The 17,500-nt window shown below is 29.9% G+C and overlaps 1 protein-coding gene across 4 annotated transcripts; it reads left to right on the forward strand.

Annotated features, from left to right (window-relative positions):
- The first annotated feature begins 485 nt into the window (after positions 1 to 485).
- Positions 486 to 8,603, forward strand: LOC114181911 (E3 ubiquitin-protein ligase RING1-like). 4 transcript variants are annotated; one of them, XR_003603962.1, is made up of 4 exons: positions 486 to 1,789; positions 4,509 to 4,604; positions 5,852 to 5,952; positions 8,213 to 8,603. XR_003603962.1 is itself a non-coding variant. In XM_028068582.1 (2 exons), exon 1 carries the CDS (start codon positions 663 to 665, stop codon positions 1,767 to 1,769), a length of 1,107 nt encoding a protein of 368 aa, XP_027924383.1. In that variant the 5' UTR covers positions 486 to 662; the 3' UTR covers positions 1,770 to 1,789; positions 8,121 to 8,182. The 4 variants fall into 4 exon arrangements, 2 of the variants coding, with proteins under 2 accessions (XP_027924383.1, XP_027924382.1); XR_003603961.1 differs by lacking the exon at positions 4,509 to 4,604; XM_028068582.1 differs by lacking the exons at positions 4,509 to 4,604; positions 5,852 to 5,952; positions 8,213 to 8,603 and adding an exon at positions 8,121 to 8,182.
- Positions 8,604 to 17,500: the final 8,897 nt, after the last annotated feature.

Genomic DNA, 17,500 nt, shown 5'->3' on the forward strand with positions numbered 1-17,500 from the left:
TTTCAAAAAGCTAAATCAAGCTCAAACCTTTTCGGCCCAAACATAATTAGACATTGATTCATAATAAAAGACGTGAAATTGACTACTGGTGTGAAGGGAAAAAATCATAACTATAATCATATAATTTTTTAATGTTTTATTGATAAGAACCAATTATTAATATTTGATCAGTTTTCTGTAATGGTGATTAATTTATATTTGATATAATTAGGATTAATTAAAACGAGATTCATGTAGTGTAATCTAGGAACTCAAAATAAATAGTATCTAACATCACACATTTTTGTAGCCAAATGAGTAACAACAATGACTAAATTGACTTGCTAAATTTAATTTGAACAATCTATTTAGCAGCATTAACCTTAATTTTAGAAAGTAGTGTGTAATTTTTGGAAAGAAAATGGGAAACGCAGACAAGGGTGATTTTATTTTATTTGGTTAAAGGTCGTGTCTGGTCCAAGTCCGCGCTTAGTGTCAACTCCCTAAGATAGCGCGTGACTTCATCCTCCGTTTACCGACTCAGATTTTCCACGTTCAGAGTATTTACGATATTGCCACCGCTCTCTTTTCCTTCTCGCTGTTCTGTTTTATTCCGATACAATTTCTTCTCCCATTTCCTTCTCTCGTTATCTTCTTTTTTCTCTCTCCTTTTTTCCGTTGACATGTCTTCTGCCGGCGGCGACGGTACCTCCGGCGAGTCTCGCCAATACTTCTGTCACCAGTGCAATCGCACCGTCTCTGTTACCCCTTCCCCTTCCTCCGATCTCGTCTGCCCCAATTGCAACGGCGGCTTCCTCGAAGAACTCGAAATCCCTAACCCTAACCCTATCCCTATCCCGTCCAATCCTTTCTTCCCCGACTTCCCCCTCGCCGGGGCCACCGCCATTCCCCTCATCTTCCCGGGAGGAGCCGGCCAGCCCTTCGACGATTTCTCCACCCTCTCCGGCACTCGATCTGACGCCGCCACCGCCGATACTGCCCTCGCCCCCTTTGTCCTCCTCCAGAACTACTTGCAAACCCTAAGAGCCGCCGGCGGCGGTGGAAACCTTCAACTGGTGATTGAGTCCGGGGATCCCGGCGGAGCGTTCCGGTTTCCTGGCATCACCCACGGCGACTACTTCTTCGGGACGGGCCTTGAGGAGCTGATCCAGCACCTTGCCGAGAACGATCCGAACCGCTATGGCACCCCACCGGCTTCTAAGAAGGCGGTGGAGGGGCTGCCGGACGTCTCGGTCACCGACGAGCTGCTTGCATCGGATTCGTCGCAATGTGCAGTGTGCAAAGACACGTTCGAACTCGGTGAAACCGCGAAGCAGATGCCCTGTAAGCATATATATCACGCGGACTGCATTTTGCCTTGGTTAGAATTGCATAATTCCTGTCCCGTTTGTCGGTATGAGCTGCCCACAGATGATCCTGATTACGAGCAGAGGGCTCATCGTGGTAGCGGTGGCGGAAGTGGAGGCGGTAGTGGTGGTACCGGCAGTGGGGTGGCTCCCCAGGTGAATTGGAACCTGGCTGTGGGGCCTGGTGGCTCTGCTGATTCGGCTGGTGGAGACAATTCCCAGCGGAGGAGGTTTAGGGTGTCTTTGCCGTGGCCCTTCAGGCAATCTTTTTCTTCTGGTGCTGAGACAAGTAATGTGGGCGGTGCCAACAATGATGACAACAGTAATATCAATAGTGGGGAAAACAATAGTGGGCAATCAAATTCTGGAAACAGGGGAAATCAGAATTTTGAGTCGGAGACCAGACAGGAAGATCTAGATTGAGAGGCACTCGTGTTTGATATGTAAGTTTGCATGTTACTTCTTTCTTTTGAGTGTTGAATTTTTGTTCTGTTGGATGTTTCGCTATTTGCAAATTATGATCAAGGTTTTTGCATTCTGTTGTTGTCTGTTTATGATGGCATAATTAAGATGATGAGTTAGAATCAAAGTGTTAAATTATGCTTAGTTTGATTCTGGTTATTGTAGTGATATGCTGCTTTATTTTGGCTCTGGGATTCTCCTCGACTGAATGTAATTGTCGGGTGCCTGTTAGGATAATTCGTATGGTTTAAAATTTGTTGCACGTCAGCCATTAGGTGACTAGTTAGATATAGGTACCTAAATCAATGAAATAGTGTGGTTTCTAAAATTACAAATTGGACTAAATAGTTGTTCAGCTGGTACTTTATATCTTTTCTTATGTTTCTTTGTTGGTGTATAATTTTTTTGAGGGGAGGGGTATGAAGATCTTTGTTCTATCAATTTGTTAATTGTAGAAATGGACCAATGGATGCGAATAAGGTTTCTCTTTTTTCTGACTTGAAAAGCAAAAGTCATGAGTTAAACAGTGATTTATGGCAGACTTTAGTTCTCACCTCTTAGGAGATAAATATAGTCATTGCCACAAGTAGGGCATATGCTTCCTGTTGCTTGGAAAAAGATCCACTGGAATGCTAATATGAAATGAAATATATGCCATGAGGTGGGTATATTTTATAAAATGATTTACTTCTCGGCTATTAATGAGATCCATATTGCACTTTGTAATTTAGGAAGTTTTAGTCTTTCTGATAAAAAAACTCTGATCAAGAGTATTGGTATATTTTTGGCTAGAGCACTTAACAAAAATACTCTTCTTTTATATAATTTTGCCAATTTAAATATTTAATGTGCTTAATCTAGTATCTGTTAAATGACTAATTAGTTGGAGATCAAACTTATAGGATAAATGGAATGAGTAGTTTCTATCGAACTTGTAGACTACTTCGCCCACCTTGTTAATCCCATTAGTTGACCAAATGTATCCCTGCTTTCTGTTTCATATGATTTCATGTCTAAGATAATTTTGATTGGGACAAATATAAAACAACTACGAGAAGTCTTCTCCCACTAGATGAAGTTGGTTGTATAGATCGCATGACATCATTGAACTTGATTAAAAACCAAATTTTCATAGAGATAAAATTTCAATACATCTACTTTGTCCTAGTCATATTCAAGTAATAGTGCTGTTATTTCTAATGTATATCTCGAAAACCCTTTAGAGTCGATCACAATCCCTGATTCCTCAATCAAAATTGTATATCCATTAATATGAATTAAAGTAGAGCTATTCTTTTGTACTTCTTTGGTATGGACATCTAAAACTATATTGAACAAGTTAGAATTCAAAATTGAACGTTGTACAACACTTCTCGTGAAACTTTATACTTTTTTCATTAAGTGTCTTTATATGTTTCGTTCTTCTCCATCAACTCTCGTTGATGATAAATAGCTCCCATCATTCACTTTCACATAATATGTGAAGTATAATTTGTGAGATAGTAGCACATTTGTCCTGTTAATAACTTGGTGCTGCTCGCATGGTTGTCAATAGTGCTCAATTAAAGTCAATTAAAATTTCCTGTCTGCCAACATGCAATTCCTTCTATAGAAAATATTCAGTATCAATTTTTTTTTTAATGTTTATTATTTTATTCTGGCTAAATATGAAGGATGTGGATACAAAGCAAATCTTTTAGCACTAGAAATTGTTCATTTGAAGTCCTTTTTGAACAGACTGTACTTTGCTAGAGTGCCATTCAGAAAGTCTGAGTGATTATATTCCAGGAAGTGGTCCCTATTTTATTTTATACCAAAATATCTATAAAATCATCCTGATAATCATTTCTATGTTGTCATACAAAAAAGAAATCAACTGATAAAGTAATAAAATGTAATATTGAATACCATAATAACACGAAGTACAGCAATATTCTACACCAGAGACAAAAGTTTCCTAAACAAAATATTCTGTTCACAAACGGTGCAAATACATTTTACTTACACAACCTATTATCAGAAGTATACTTTTAATGCATAAATGTTGTCATGTGGTCTCTTACTAGACATATATACTTGTTAGTCCTGATACATGACTATCAACATGTATTTTGCAAACCTTGCAGCTGAACATTACTCCAAAAATGTGGGGAAAATTGTTTAGGCAGTATGCAATAGTTATGCAATTACTTTTCTTGATTTCAAAAAGAAACAATACATGGGTATTTGAAGAAAAACAAAATCCAAATAAAAGGAAATAAATCTTCTGAAATATAGGAAGTAAATCTCCAGAAATAAAGACTCTAAATCAGGGGCAAATCTATCAAATAAACTCTTAATACCAATCCCTTAATTGTAGGGATTTTTACAAACAAATCTTTATTTATGATTCAATCAATTCATATTTATTGTACAGTAAATGTGTAATGTTTGCAACCATATTTCAACAAAATGCTTTTTAATAAATTTGGTATTGCAGAACCAGTTATTTTCTGCCACATATTATTCTAATAATGAACTATTTGGAGATGGACAGCAAACATAACACATACCCTGTACTCCGTTAGCGGTTTTGGTAGGGGGTTCTTTTAAGCTACCCAATAATCTTAGGTTGAAAATGTTAAGTTTTCATGTTTGGTATAACAATTTTAAAAATAATTTCCAGAAACCTAATGTTTCCTGAAATTGTTTTTAATCAAGTTTCCCGCTAAAACTTTCTCATGGGGGAGGGGATGGAAATCCAAGATTCCCGTGAAGGGGTAAAGTGCTTTTATACAATTTGCATCAGGTAATAAGGTATGTAGTTTCAAACATGTGTCTATATTTTTTTATATGTGAACTCAATAGCAAAAAATCTGAAAAGAAATATTCTTTGGCATAATCACTTATGAGGATTTGATAACTTGTCAAAATTGATTTTTTATTTTGTTCAAGAAAGATATAAAGATAGACAAAAGTTCGGAATGATCTTTCATTAAATAAACTCAAGTACATAAAGAGTATTCATCAGTAAAGGTAACAAAATATCAAAACCCAAGAGATGTAACATGACTTTGTTGCCAAATATCAGAGTGACTGACAAAAGAAAAATAGGTTTACATTAGCTTGGGAAAAGATGATCTAACATGTTTTATAAGTTGACATGACTAATACACTAGGACTTGAAGGTTAAGTTCGAGAACCATTTTTGTTTTAATTTTGACAAAGGTGAATGATCAATGATCCAAGCAATCATGCAAAAGTTTAGGAGAGGCAAGACAACACATGGATGATCTAGTCCCATAATAGTACAATCTTCTACACTTATGTCCTTCGCCAATCAGTCAACTCGTACCATGCTCATGTATTACAAATGAGATGCTGTCAATGGTTACACAACTATTTAATGACTTAGTTAATTGACTTAAAGAGATAAGATTATAGGGGAATGCAACAACAAATTGAACATATTTTAAGTTTAAAGAATTAGAAAGAGAAACTTGACCAAATCCTTGAGAAGCAACAATGGATCTAATGGCTAAGGTTACAAGGTAAGGAAATTTAGTAGAAATAGTAGAAGAGAACTAGGATGTATTACCATAAATACGATAATAAGCCCCTGAGTCAATTGTCCATGGTTTTTGACTTCCATAGACTGTGAGATTCTGGTTGTGGACAAACTGTAATGTGTGGTAAGATTGTGCTTGGTTACTGAAACTAGATTCTTCGTAAAATAAAATTGGTTTTATGCGCAAGCTAACTTAGAAACCCTCTCATGTAGCTTCTCTAATCTGTTTAACCCTCTCATGTAGCTTCTCTAATCTGTTTTTAACTTGTGCATAAGCTAATTTTAGTTTATTATAGAGAAGTTAATTTCATTTTTTTTTTCAAATTTTTCTCCTATAAAAGCTTGTGGAGAAATAAGGCTCAAATAAAACAAGCCTGCATACAAACAAATCCATGTTTAGGTAATTAACAAACATGTGTATGTGTGTGTGTGTATACACATAATTTACATTAAGACTGTAATACACTGGAAAACCTGTTCAATTGATTTTTTTCAGGGTTTAAAATAGAGCGGTGTGGAGTTGCCCCTATCCACCACCATAGGAACTGCTGTAGCATAGCAGTTTAGTGTGGCAGTCATGGCAGGCCTCAGCAGGTGGTATGTTGATTTTAAAAAAGCCATCTAAACAGAGGCATTAGGACTGTTTTTGAAGGCTATTTTTTATATTTTATTTTCCAAAAAGTGAAATATATAGATGTAATAACACTGAAAATGATAAAGAAGACTTGCATGATGATTGATGATTCCTATTGAGGCAAACTTGTTTTGACTTTTGTTCTTATTTACTTATATGTCTTGTTTAAGACAATTATGACTTCATATTGTCAATTATGAAGATCGCTAATGTTAATTTATCATTCTTTAGAATTTATAATAATATGCATTATATAAACTATAAAAAATTTAAAAGTTGTAGTTATTCGGCTATACACTATACCTAGCCTGTGTGGAGCTAGCCACTAAAACATTGTATGTTTATTACAGGCTACCTTCATTAATTTGCTTTCATCTTTCAGTGCTGCTGAGATGACACTGACTGCAAAAAATATTTTGCACTGCCTGACCTTGATGGCATACTTGTTGCCCTATAGTGAATTTGAATTGGATTAGACCATACCCTTTTAATTGGGCAGGTAGTTATATTTGATGACGGTTGCATACAGGTTTCTTTAAAACTAAACTTCATCATTTAAGGTCATGGCTTCATATGCTTCTGATTTTCTATTTTCAAATCTAAAATACTACATATATATCAACAAAATAAATATTGTTCATATATATTCATTGACTTATTGAATTGATGTTACCTTACCAACACCCTGTTGTTCTTGGTTGGAAGATTTAGACTCTCAAATTTGTGTGTTTTTTGTTGAAATTATGGTTATTGTATTTTTGTACAGCTTTCATAGAGCTGTTTTTTGGGTGTATGTACCTATATTAAGGATTGAGTGTCACATGCTCTAACTATTCCTTGTATTGTACTCTACTGTTATCTATTATATATGAAATACATCAGCTCAGCACAATAACTTGCTGATTCTTATCACCCGTAAATTTAAGTTGGTATCAAAATGGGTACGATCCTACTTTGTCTTCGGAATGCCATTGTCCACTGCTGCCGTTCAGTAACTTTTTTCTTCTTCAAAAGTCAAGGTTAGGAGGTATCCCTCGAGGAGTGCAACTCAATCCTTGTAGTCACGTGACCAAAAGCTCTCAAATGGGCTTTCACCACTAATCTCTGTCGGTGTTGCACAGGGTGCGTATGTTCCATATGCCATCTTCCTATGGTTATATTCATGTTGGACCAAAGCCATTTCTCCCCGTCAGTTTCTTTTGGGCATGTTTCCCTCAGTTCCCTATTTTAACCTCCTCAGGTAGGTGGCCAAGTCTCTCCCCTTCCATGGAGTTATGGTTCCTTGGCCAAGGATATCCTGACCATTTGGAGAAGGACAATGTTGTTCCCATTGAAAATAAGTCTTGGTGTGAAAAACTTGACATTGAAAATAAGTCTTAGTGCGAAAAACTGGACTTCTTTATGTATTGTTTTATGGCAATAAGTTGAACACGATGTGTTAAAAATACCTAAATACTTAAATACTTCAAGACATGGTCCTAAGAAGACTCAAGATACTTTTGCTAATGATATTCAATGTCTCTTTGATGTGACTCTAAAAGTAGCCCTTCCTCAAATATCGGATTTATCATCTTCAAAAAGAAGCTTGTTAGACATCCTAGCCCTTCCTCAATGTCTCTTTTCATACTCATTGTTGAACTTTATAGAAGTCATGCTTGCTTTCTTTAGGAGCAGCCTTGGTTTCTTGAAAGGTATCAATTGAGGAAATTTTTTGTATGAGTTATCTATCTGCTATCTTCGGCTTTTTATTTCTGTGTTTCTTATCTGCTGATTTACAAACAAACATCAAATGTGATATGCGATATCTCCATGTCAAATTTCTATCTTCACCAGAGGATAATGTTCTTGTCAGTGACATTCATTGTAAAGAAAGTCAAATCGTGTGATGTAGTGTTACAATTGCATCAGATTTATCACTCAGAATTTTTAAATTTCAAAGAGCAAGGGCATTGGTTGTGGATTGCGAGTGTTGCACTGTTTATGCTATTCATAGCACGTTCTTAATTGGAGTTTAATTTGAAATCTATGCTATTTATGAGGCATTATTTTTTCTCTGTTTTTATGAGAAATGTTACCAGCTGCAGATGTTCTTTAAGCTACTTTTACATTTTCTGTTCTTGACCATTTACAGGATGCTACAATGTAGTTAGCATCTTTTTTGTGATATTGCTTCTCAGATGCCATACACTTGAGCAGGTTTTCATTTTTTGAACTTTCTTGCAGGTATGTGGAGTTTTTCAAATTTGCAGCATTTGTTGAATAGAAATGATGTTAAATATCAATTAGTGGTTCGTGACAGTTGAAAATGTTATATTGGATTATAATGAACTTGCGCAACTGTCCATCACCATTTTTTGAGTTCTTTCTATAACTAGATCAATACCTGTCCCGATGCACAGGCAGAAAAAGAAAATTAAAACAGTGGCCCGTACTTTTATCAAGAGTGTGTGTATAAGTAATAAAAAAATTACGCAAAAGATGTGTAGGTCCATAATGCACAAAAAACCAACACGTGGATGAGTAGAGAGGTGGTTGGATAGAATTTATGATACTGCTACTATTGATGATATGTACATTACTATTGGTTCAATATTTTCTGAATTTTTGTTTTTTATTGCGTGACTCGTGTTTTTCTTACTCTTCTCCTGTGTGTTACCAATAAATCCTTCTGCTGCACTGAATGGGTGGCAAAGCTATAATGCACTGGGTTTTCCCCCTAATGTTAGCAACATGTTCTAACACATTATTGGTAGTCGAAACTTGTTGGAAATCCTAATTTTGTATGTTTCTCGATTCTTCTTTATATTGTAATTTTCAGTAAATGTCAATAATATTTAAAATGAATGTGTTAAAAAGTATATTGTTATTAGTCCTTCAGTAATCTGAAAATTTGGAGCAGAAAACGCCTTCAAACCCGCCAAAGGCAGATCTCTTGTTGCGTGAGTTTTCCTTGTTCCAATGTAGGCGTAGGATGTAATAATACGTATAGTCTTGTGCTGAATCTGTATGTGCAGGTCACGTTATTTCCTGGTTTGAAACGTTACTCCTAAATTGAGATTTGTTGAGTAGCGTAATGACATTTGTTAACTTTAAAAATTAGTTGGCTAAAAAGGTCAACTTGTTAACCCCAAAAATGGTGGCATTAACTTTGCCATCATTATAGGAGTTTAGGTTCTAACTGAACATAGGTGGTGTCTAATCATTTTTTCAGAAGTTTCAATGTTTCCTGAAGTTGTGGCATGCACTTTGCCATCAAGAGAGGGGATGCTCATCCTGTGGAGGGAAATCTTTGGGAGTTATTTGACTAATACCAATTTAGTTTTGACTCTGTTTTTTCAAAGATGATATCATGCCTTAGAAGTAGTAGAAAGCCCAATTTATGTAGGTTCTTACCTAGAACACATTCTAGCCAACAAGTTCCTCGTCGTGAACCAGTTAATATATAAAAGGTCACTTATTTTTGAAAAACATCATCTTCACACAATTGACACCTCACACACTTGATAGAGATGGAAAGATGAGGAAGTTATGAATTTTGTAAACTAGTGGCCATATAAGATTGGATGGACAAAGTTCAGAGTCAAGCCAACTTGCCTAAAGAGTTAGTTAGAAAAAAGAGGTCTAAGTATAAATAACATCATGATAAACGTGTTTGACTAATCATTTAAATTTTTTTTAAATCAAATTTAAAAATACTAACTATTATTGATAGCAAATTATATTTTCTTAAAACAAATAAAATTTCCGATGACATTAATATTTCTGTTTATTTATGCGTAAAAAATTCATGGAAATCTATTTTATCATTAACTCTTTTTTTCTTTATCACATACTATGGTTAAATTTGAACATAAAACAGTAAAGAGGCGGTGTCCGTGAAAAAAAAAAACGGAAAAAAACAGTATATTTTAGATATTTGTAGATGTTATAATAATAGTAATACCATGGGAATTTTATATGTTATAATTATCTTAATCTCACGATATGGACACAAGTCAGTTCTTGCCAGACTACTTTTCCTTCCTCATCCACACAAACGGGTGGCACTCAGCTTTTGGATGGGAAAAAAAGTAAAGAAAATTATTACATTTATAACATTTTATTTGACATGACATCATCTATAGAAATGAATTAAAAATTGTATATTATCATTAGGATTTTTAAGGATAGGTTTGATTCGATTTGAACAAATTTGATTAAAGTTAATATTAAAGAATTTTTTATGTTCATTTCAAAGAATTTCAATCAATACATAATCAAACCTAATTAAAATAGGTTTAATTGGAACGGACTATATTTATATATTTTTCTATCAAAATGATAAAATTATTTTACGATTTAGAAGATTTTTTCATAGTGTATTCTTATATAACTTTTTTTAATATTTATATTATATATATATATATATATATATATATATATATATATATATATATATATATATATATATTAAATAATGTACTTGAATAAATTAAACAAAACTTAAACTAAGAAAAGAAAAAAATAACCTAAATGTAGAAAGGCGTAAAATCACGGAAATTTAATTAGTAAGTTGTAAATTTATATAGTCTCCTATAATTGTATTTTATTCACCTTCTTCTCTTTTATACGTTTTTTTCACGTAACGACGTGTGTTTATTGAACCTTTAAGACTAACATGAAAAACTAGAAGGGAAAAGAACTAAGCTTGTAGTGAATTTATTAGTGGACTAAAAAGTGGATAGCCTTCTTGGATAACATGAATATATTACCTTTTAAAGATGATGTAAGGAAGTTTGGACAAAGAGACTAAAACAAGAAATATAGAAAGAAAAAAATATTCAATTTATGTGATTTTTCTCTAGCTTTATTTTCATAAAATATATAAATAATAAATTAAAATTCAAAATATGTTATATTGATTGGATTTACAGGTTCAACACTAAATACACCTTGCCTGATGGATTCTGGATTTGATTGAGTTTAGTTTAATTTAATTTGATCTAAAATATTAAATATGTATAATCCAAAGTGTTTGAATTTGATTTAATTGGTTTGAATTCATGTGCTTATATTCGTAAACAACACCCTAATTTTTAATTTCAATAAACTACGTGATGAATGTGTGCTATGGAGAATAAAAATAAAGAGAATGGGAAAAAAAAATGAAATATGCTGTTATAGAGCAAGTTATTTAGTGATGGGTGGACAAATTTTTATATTAATATAGTTAAACAATTGTTTCTCGCATTCTTCATGTTTATTATTTTGGAAAAACTTCTACCATCTTTTCCTTTCTCTTCTTTTCCTTTTTCACACTCCTTTTAATTTAAATAAAACCTTAAATTTTCTTTCAAAAAATTAACCTTACCCTTCTTTCTTCTATACTTTCATCTTTATCACCTTATACGACAGTAATTTTTGTAGTTTCATCTACATTTACTATTATGTTGCACTAAGACATTTATCCTGATTCAAAAGAGTTATACAAATTTCAAGAAAAACCCTTCTATAAAAAAAATAATAATAAAATTTGAAGTTGTAAATATTTAAACTTTCTAACTTAAAGTCATTATGTATACTAGTATAGTGTTGGTGTGTACGTATTTTTAAATATATATAATATTATATTAGTAGGTGATAATATTGTAATGTTATTGAGTTAATATATAAAATAAAATTATATTTATTAAAAATAAAGTGAAATATATCATAACAGATTAAATAATAATCATTGATAAATAAAGAAGAAAAGAAAAAACAGAAATAGATGATTTTATAAAAAGTTTATAAAAATAATGATCAATTTTTAAAAATTTAATAAATCATTATATTTAATAGTAAAATTGGTATTTTAAAATGTGGACATAAAAGAGAAGATAATCTCTTTATATATTGTTATATATTTAACCAGGACAGTTATTAATCAAATAAAATAAGTAATTTTTCAATCACGTTATTGAAAGAGTAGAACATATTGTTATCTCAAACCAATGCTTCCTACAATGTTCAAAAGATTAATTTTGAAATATACAAATTTCACTTTTCAACTACCTATTCACATCTCATTTGGTTGATGTATATTTTATTAGTTGACGGTTTTGAGTAACCTTCTATGTCATAATAAACCAACGATCTAAATGTTAGGTACTATTTGACTTGATTAATGTGTTTGGCACAAGTTCATGACTCCAATAACTTCTCTTTTACTTTTATGCAATTGGAAATTGTCCTTTTAACTAATGCAATAAGGTATGGAACCAATACTTGTAGAAGTGTAATTTACACTAATCCACATTCGTTGATGGGTTATCATCTCAATAATTACACCTTTTTTCGTAAAAAAAGTGTTTAAGGAAGCCATTCAGGCTATGGTCACCATAGTTGGGTACCATAATATTGGTAAAGTAAATTGTAGGAATTCATTAACTAATTTGATTGCTTCTATTGTGAATAAAAGTAGGGTTTGACTAATAATGGTTATATGGTGTTTAAAAATAAAGAGTGTTAACCGGTGTCCTAAAAACACGATTTAAAATATAACAGAATTCATGTAAGAATTCATATTGAACCGTAATATTAGATGAATTTTGACCTTAATAATTATTAATGTATTTATTTTATTTAGAGAACAAAATTATTTATAAATAGTATATACTTATAATTGATAATTTATTTGTGAATAAATAAATAAAATAATAAAATTTTAATGTCATTAAAAATTAAAATATAATTAAACATGGAGAAAAACTCAAATTAAAAGAAAAGAAAATATTTTTTGTGTTCTTTTATTAAAGAAAATAAAAAATAATTAATATAATATTTTCTGTGTTAAAAAATAAAATGTTTTACTAATAATTTTTTTTATCAATTAAATATGTTTTACTAATATTTGGGTTAAGGTTAAAAGTTGATATATGTTTACAACAATACATATAAAAATAAAATTCAATGAAAAAGTTAATATAAATAAGTAACAAATAAATGTATATGTTATTTGTTTATTACACATTTTTTTTCATATGAAATGTTTGGTATAGGATTTTTTTTTCATACCTAAGAATCATGATTTTTGTAAATTGTGCATCTTGGAATTATGATTCCGAAACATTAGTAAAAAACATATTTCATTGATAAAAAAACGTTATTACTGGAAACATTAATGTTCTTAAGATAAACTAGTACTATTTTTTATTAAATTTTTTAATTTATTATCATATTAAACAATTTAATAAGAGTAACATGGTATTTGTTTTTCAATAATTTGTGTACTTTAACTAAAAATTATAGATTTCCACATTTACTAACGAAAATATATTTCTGTAAAACTTGGAGTAAAATATAATCCCAAAAAACCTAATTTCCAAAAAAAAATATTATCTTAAAGTAAACCAAATAGTTTTCCAGATTTCTAGGAAACTGAAAGTTTTCTTTTTTGCTAAACTCTCTTGATAAGCTAATATTTAAATATTATTTACCAATGTTTTTTCTTCCAACCAATCAAATAATAATACCTAACATATACGTTTTTTTTCTTTTTTTAATCTTTATGTCTCTCCAAATATAAAAGAACACGTGGATGTCCTTTTTTATTTGCCTTCTATAGTAAAAATTTTCATGGGAAATTATTTTTCACCAACTCTTACAAAAGTTGAACAAAAACAATAAAGACACAGTCCCCAACGTAATAATTTGATATGAAAAGTAATATTTTCTTATCGTAAATTTGATATGTTTTTTCTTGTTTTCTTTTTTATTTTAATCATGTGATGTAAATAATAGATAAATTTTAACTTGTTAGCACGTATAAAATTGTTAAAAATTTAAATTTAACTTGATCTTACAAAATTAATTTATAAAATAAAATTTATATTTATATATTATAAAATTATTTTATCTTTAGTCGATGTAATATTTTTCAAAACGTTAAAATTATTAAAATTTATAATAATGTCTAAATATTATATTATTTAAGATGATAAATGTTTTAATTTTGATTATGTTAATTTAATGATGTGGACATTAGTGTGTGTCCTTATACCAAAGTTTTAGACAAACCACCTTTTTCATCCTCCACACAAACAGGGCCTGTCTGCAAACTTTATGTTGAAAACTACACTGCCAACAAAGAAAAACAAAATATCCCATTCAGTCCCGAGAAAATGCTTCTGCATAAAATGAATAATAATATTAAGTAGAATCTAATTTTATTTCAAAGAAATGTTTTAATATATAAATTTATAAATATATTTTAAATTTTTTGAGCATAATATTTTTGTTAAAATTTGATTATAAGTTACATAAAATTATAGATCATTATAATAATCATTATTAGAATTATTTTAAAAAGAAATCAGTATAATTTTTCATTTATTCAAAACTAGAATGAAAGGGTTTTTTTTTTGTCTAAATTAATTCACAATCAAAAAACCTCTATTTATCTAATTTAATAACTAAAAAGTTGGGTATGAATTTAAAATATTAAATTGAAGTTATACTCATCAGAACTTGACTGACTTTGGGTTAGGTCTTATTCCGTTTATTTGTATTTAAAATGGTTAAAGATGAAATTAAGGGATATTTAATTAATTCATTATTTACTTAAACCAAACACACCATAAGAAAATTACTATTTTAATAGGTATATATTTTTTATTTTCATCTTTAACTGCAATAAAAAATATTCTGTTATAAACAAACAATATATTATAACGTACATAGAAATTTAGCATATTTGGAATGATAGATTCTAGCTGTATCCATTCTTGCAATCTCACCTTTAATAAATTAAAAACTGTGGTTTCTGACTTTTGATGTAGATTTTTCTTAATAAAAAAATTTCATAATATTATTAGATAAACTACATATTAAAATCTTAAAACAATAAAAATAGCATATAGTTAAATAGTGTACATCTTTTTGTTTACTATAACAATGTGCCATAATTAACTGCATAAAGTAAACTCTCACTATATTCAAAAGACTAACTATGAAGTATAAAAATATTTTTAATGTCATTTAGTGAATGTATGTAGTTTCTATCACGTTGACTGTTTTGAGTAAGCTTTCACACGTTATAATAAAGTATAATTATTATTATTATATAAAAATATAAATTATAGAAACCTTAGAAAGAAGGAATCTTAAGAATGTGAAAGAATCCATTGACTTTAATGCAGCAGCACTGTTTGACTTTGATTATTTGTTAGGCATTAGTTTATGACAGCTATAACTCTTTTTTACTTTTTCAGTTTTCAGAAATTGCATTTTTAACTAATCTAATAAACTCTTCAAACAGTATCAATAGAAGTTAATTTATACAATAAATTCACTTTTATTCTTCTACTGTTTACATTTTTTTTTTCTGAAGAATTATTTAAGCAAGCAGTTATTCCAGGGTAGTGTCACTGGTTAGGTAAGTGAGTAGAAATTAGAAAATCTGGAGTCAATAATAAACATTTTTCTATGTGTTTAAATGGTGATTATTATAGTGATATTTTATTACTGGTATTTGTCAACTTCTTTTATGATGGTATTTATCAACTAAGACTTAATAAATAATAATAATAATAAATATCATATTTTATTGAGAAAAAGTTTAATGTTCAACAATTTTTTTAAAATGTCAGTAAAACTATTTAAAAAACAGTATAAAAATTTTAAAATCACGCAACCATAAATGTGTTCAGATCAACAAAACAAGGAACAATTAATGTCTCAAGCATTTTTTTTTTTTTTACCAAAATGTTGGTGCAAGACCACATGATCTGGTTCTTGTCATTTGCTTGCACAAAATTTTCTTCTTGAAACTTGTATAAAAGTTATTAAAATAATCGAACACTCATTTTTCTAATTATCTTTTAATATTTTAAAGCATAAAACAAAAATAATACCAAACTTTCTTGATGTAGAAAAGCATTGAAATATATTAAAACAATGTCTAATTAAAAAAATGTTTGAAAGTTGTGAATGGTGTTTGAAAAACATTGTTTAATGTATGTAATGTATAAGTATACTTAATTATTAAATCAACTTGTTAGGTTTGTTATTGAATATCATTTATAAAATATATAAATAGATATAGATCTTATTTTAAAATTTTATGATATCAAAATCATTTAAAATTTATTTTAATAAAAATTACTATTTGTTAGATCTATTATATTATTTGTTATCATATCATACATCAATATAACTGAATTTACTATATATAAATATTTATTTCTCAATCTCACCCATAAATAAATTAGAGTTAAATATGTTTTTAGTCCTTAAAGTTTCAGTAAATTTTGGAATTAGTCCCTCTTTGAAATTTTATATCAATTCAGTTATTTATCTTTAGAAATGTGTAGATTTAGTTTTTTTTACCAATTTTTTTTTTAAGTTTATTTGATATTTTAAACACGTTTTATGATAATATTTGAGTTAATATTGAAACGGAGATGTGTCACACACGATGTAAACAATTCAAATACTATCATGAAATACACTTAAAACGTCAAATAAACTTAACACAATTTGGTTAAAAAAACTAAATTGACATATTTTTAAAGATGAAAAATTAAATTAATCAAAATTTTGAAGAGAAACTAATTTCAAATTTTACCCAAAAACATAAGCATATTTAACCCAATAAACTAAAGGGTGCTCACATCACAGTCTTTAAAATAAGACCAAATCCTTATATGTAAAATGTGAGGAAATGTTAAAGAAATGGAGAATGAAATGTGATGAATAAGAGGTGCCACCAAACAATAATACAGAAAAAAAAGAACCCAATGAGATAAAAATGAAAGAGTTCAAAAGTGTTACAATCATTAGGGGACCACATCGTTGAGTGGTTTTGGCTGTGTTATATACTATGTGTCGGTGCACGCATATCTCTCACCGCGTTAACCAATTATATAAAATTCGGAACATTAATACAACGTTTCTCTCTTTATTACACTTTACAACACTACAAATCACACACTATTCAATAAATTAAATACACAAATGTTTAATTAGTCGAATGGTACCCACTTTTCTTAAAATATGTCAAGTTGGTATCATTTACAAAAAAGTCTCAATTGAGTCACAGCTTTAAGAAAAAAATGTCTCAAGGTTCTTTTCAACAAAATATTATTAACATCATTAACGGTATTGATATTTAAAATATTTACAAAATTAAGTATTAATATTTATATTAAAATTTAATGGTAAGTCATAAATTAAGTTAACGACTTTAGTAATTTTTATTTGAAAGAGACCTAATTAAGACATTTTTAAAAAAATTAGAACTAGATCAACATATTTCAAAAAACGAGTACTAAACTAATACATTTAAATATCTCACTAATTAAACCCACAAATTTACCAAAAACAATAAACAATTGGGAAACTCAATTAAGAAATTGAGGAAAGAAGCGTGAGTTCATCATCGTGATTCCAAATCTAAAAGTGGTTCAAAGGAGTTTGTTTGCACAATCATTTGACTTTCTTTGTTTTTTTCTCTTTGGTTTTAGTAATTTGCATAATGCCACATTGAAATTG

Source organism: Vigna unguiculata, chromosome 4, assembly GCF_004118075.2.
Source record: "Vigna unguiculata cultivar IT97K-499-35 chromosome 4, ASM411807v1, whole genome shotgun sequence".
Taxonomy (NCBI): Eukaryota; Viridiplantae; Streptophyta; class Magnoliopsida; order Fabales; family Fabaceae; genus Vigna; species Vigna unguiculata.

Excerpts from the sequence above, each read along its gene's own strand:
- LOC114181911 (XM_028068582.1), top strand. The coding sequence starts at position 663 with ATGTCTTCTGCCGGCGGCGACGGTACCTCCGGCGAGTCTCGCCAATAC.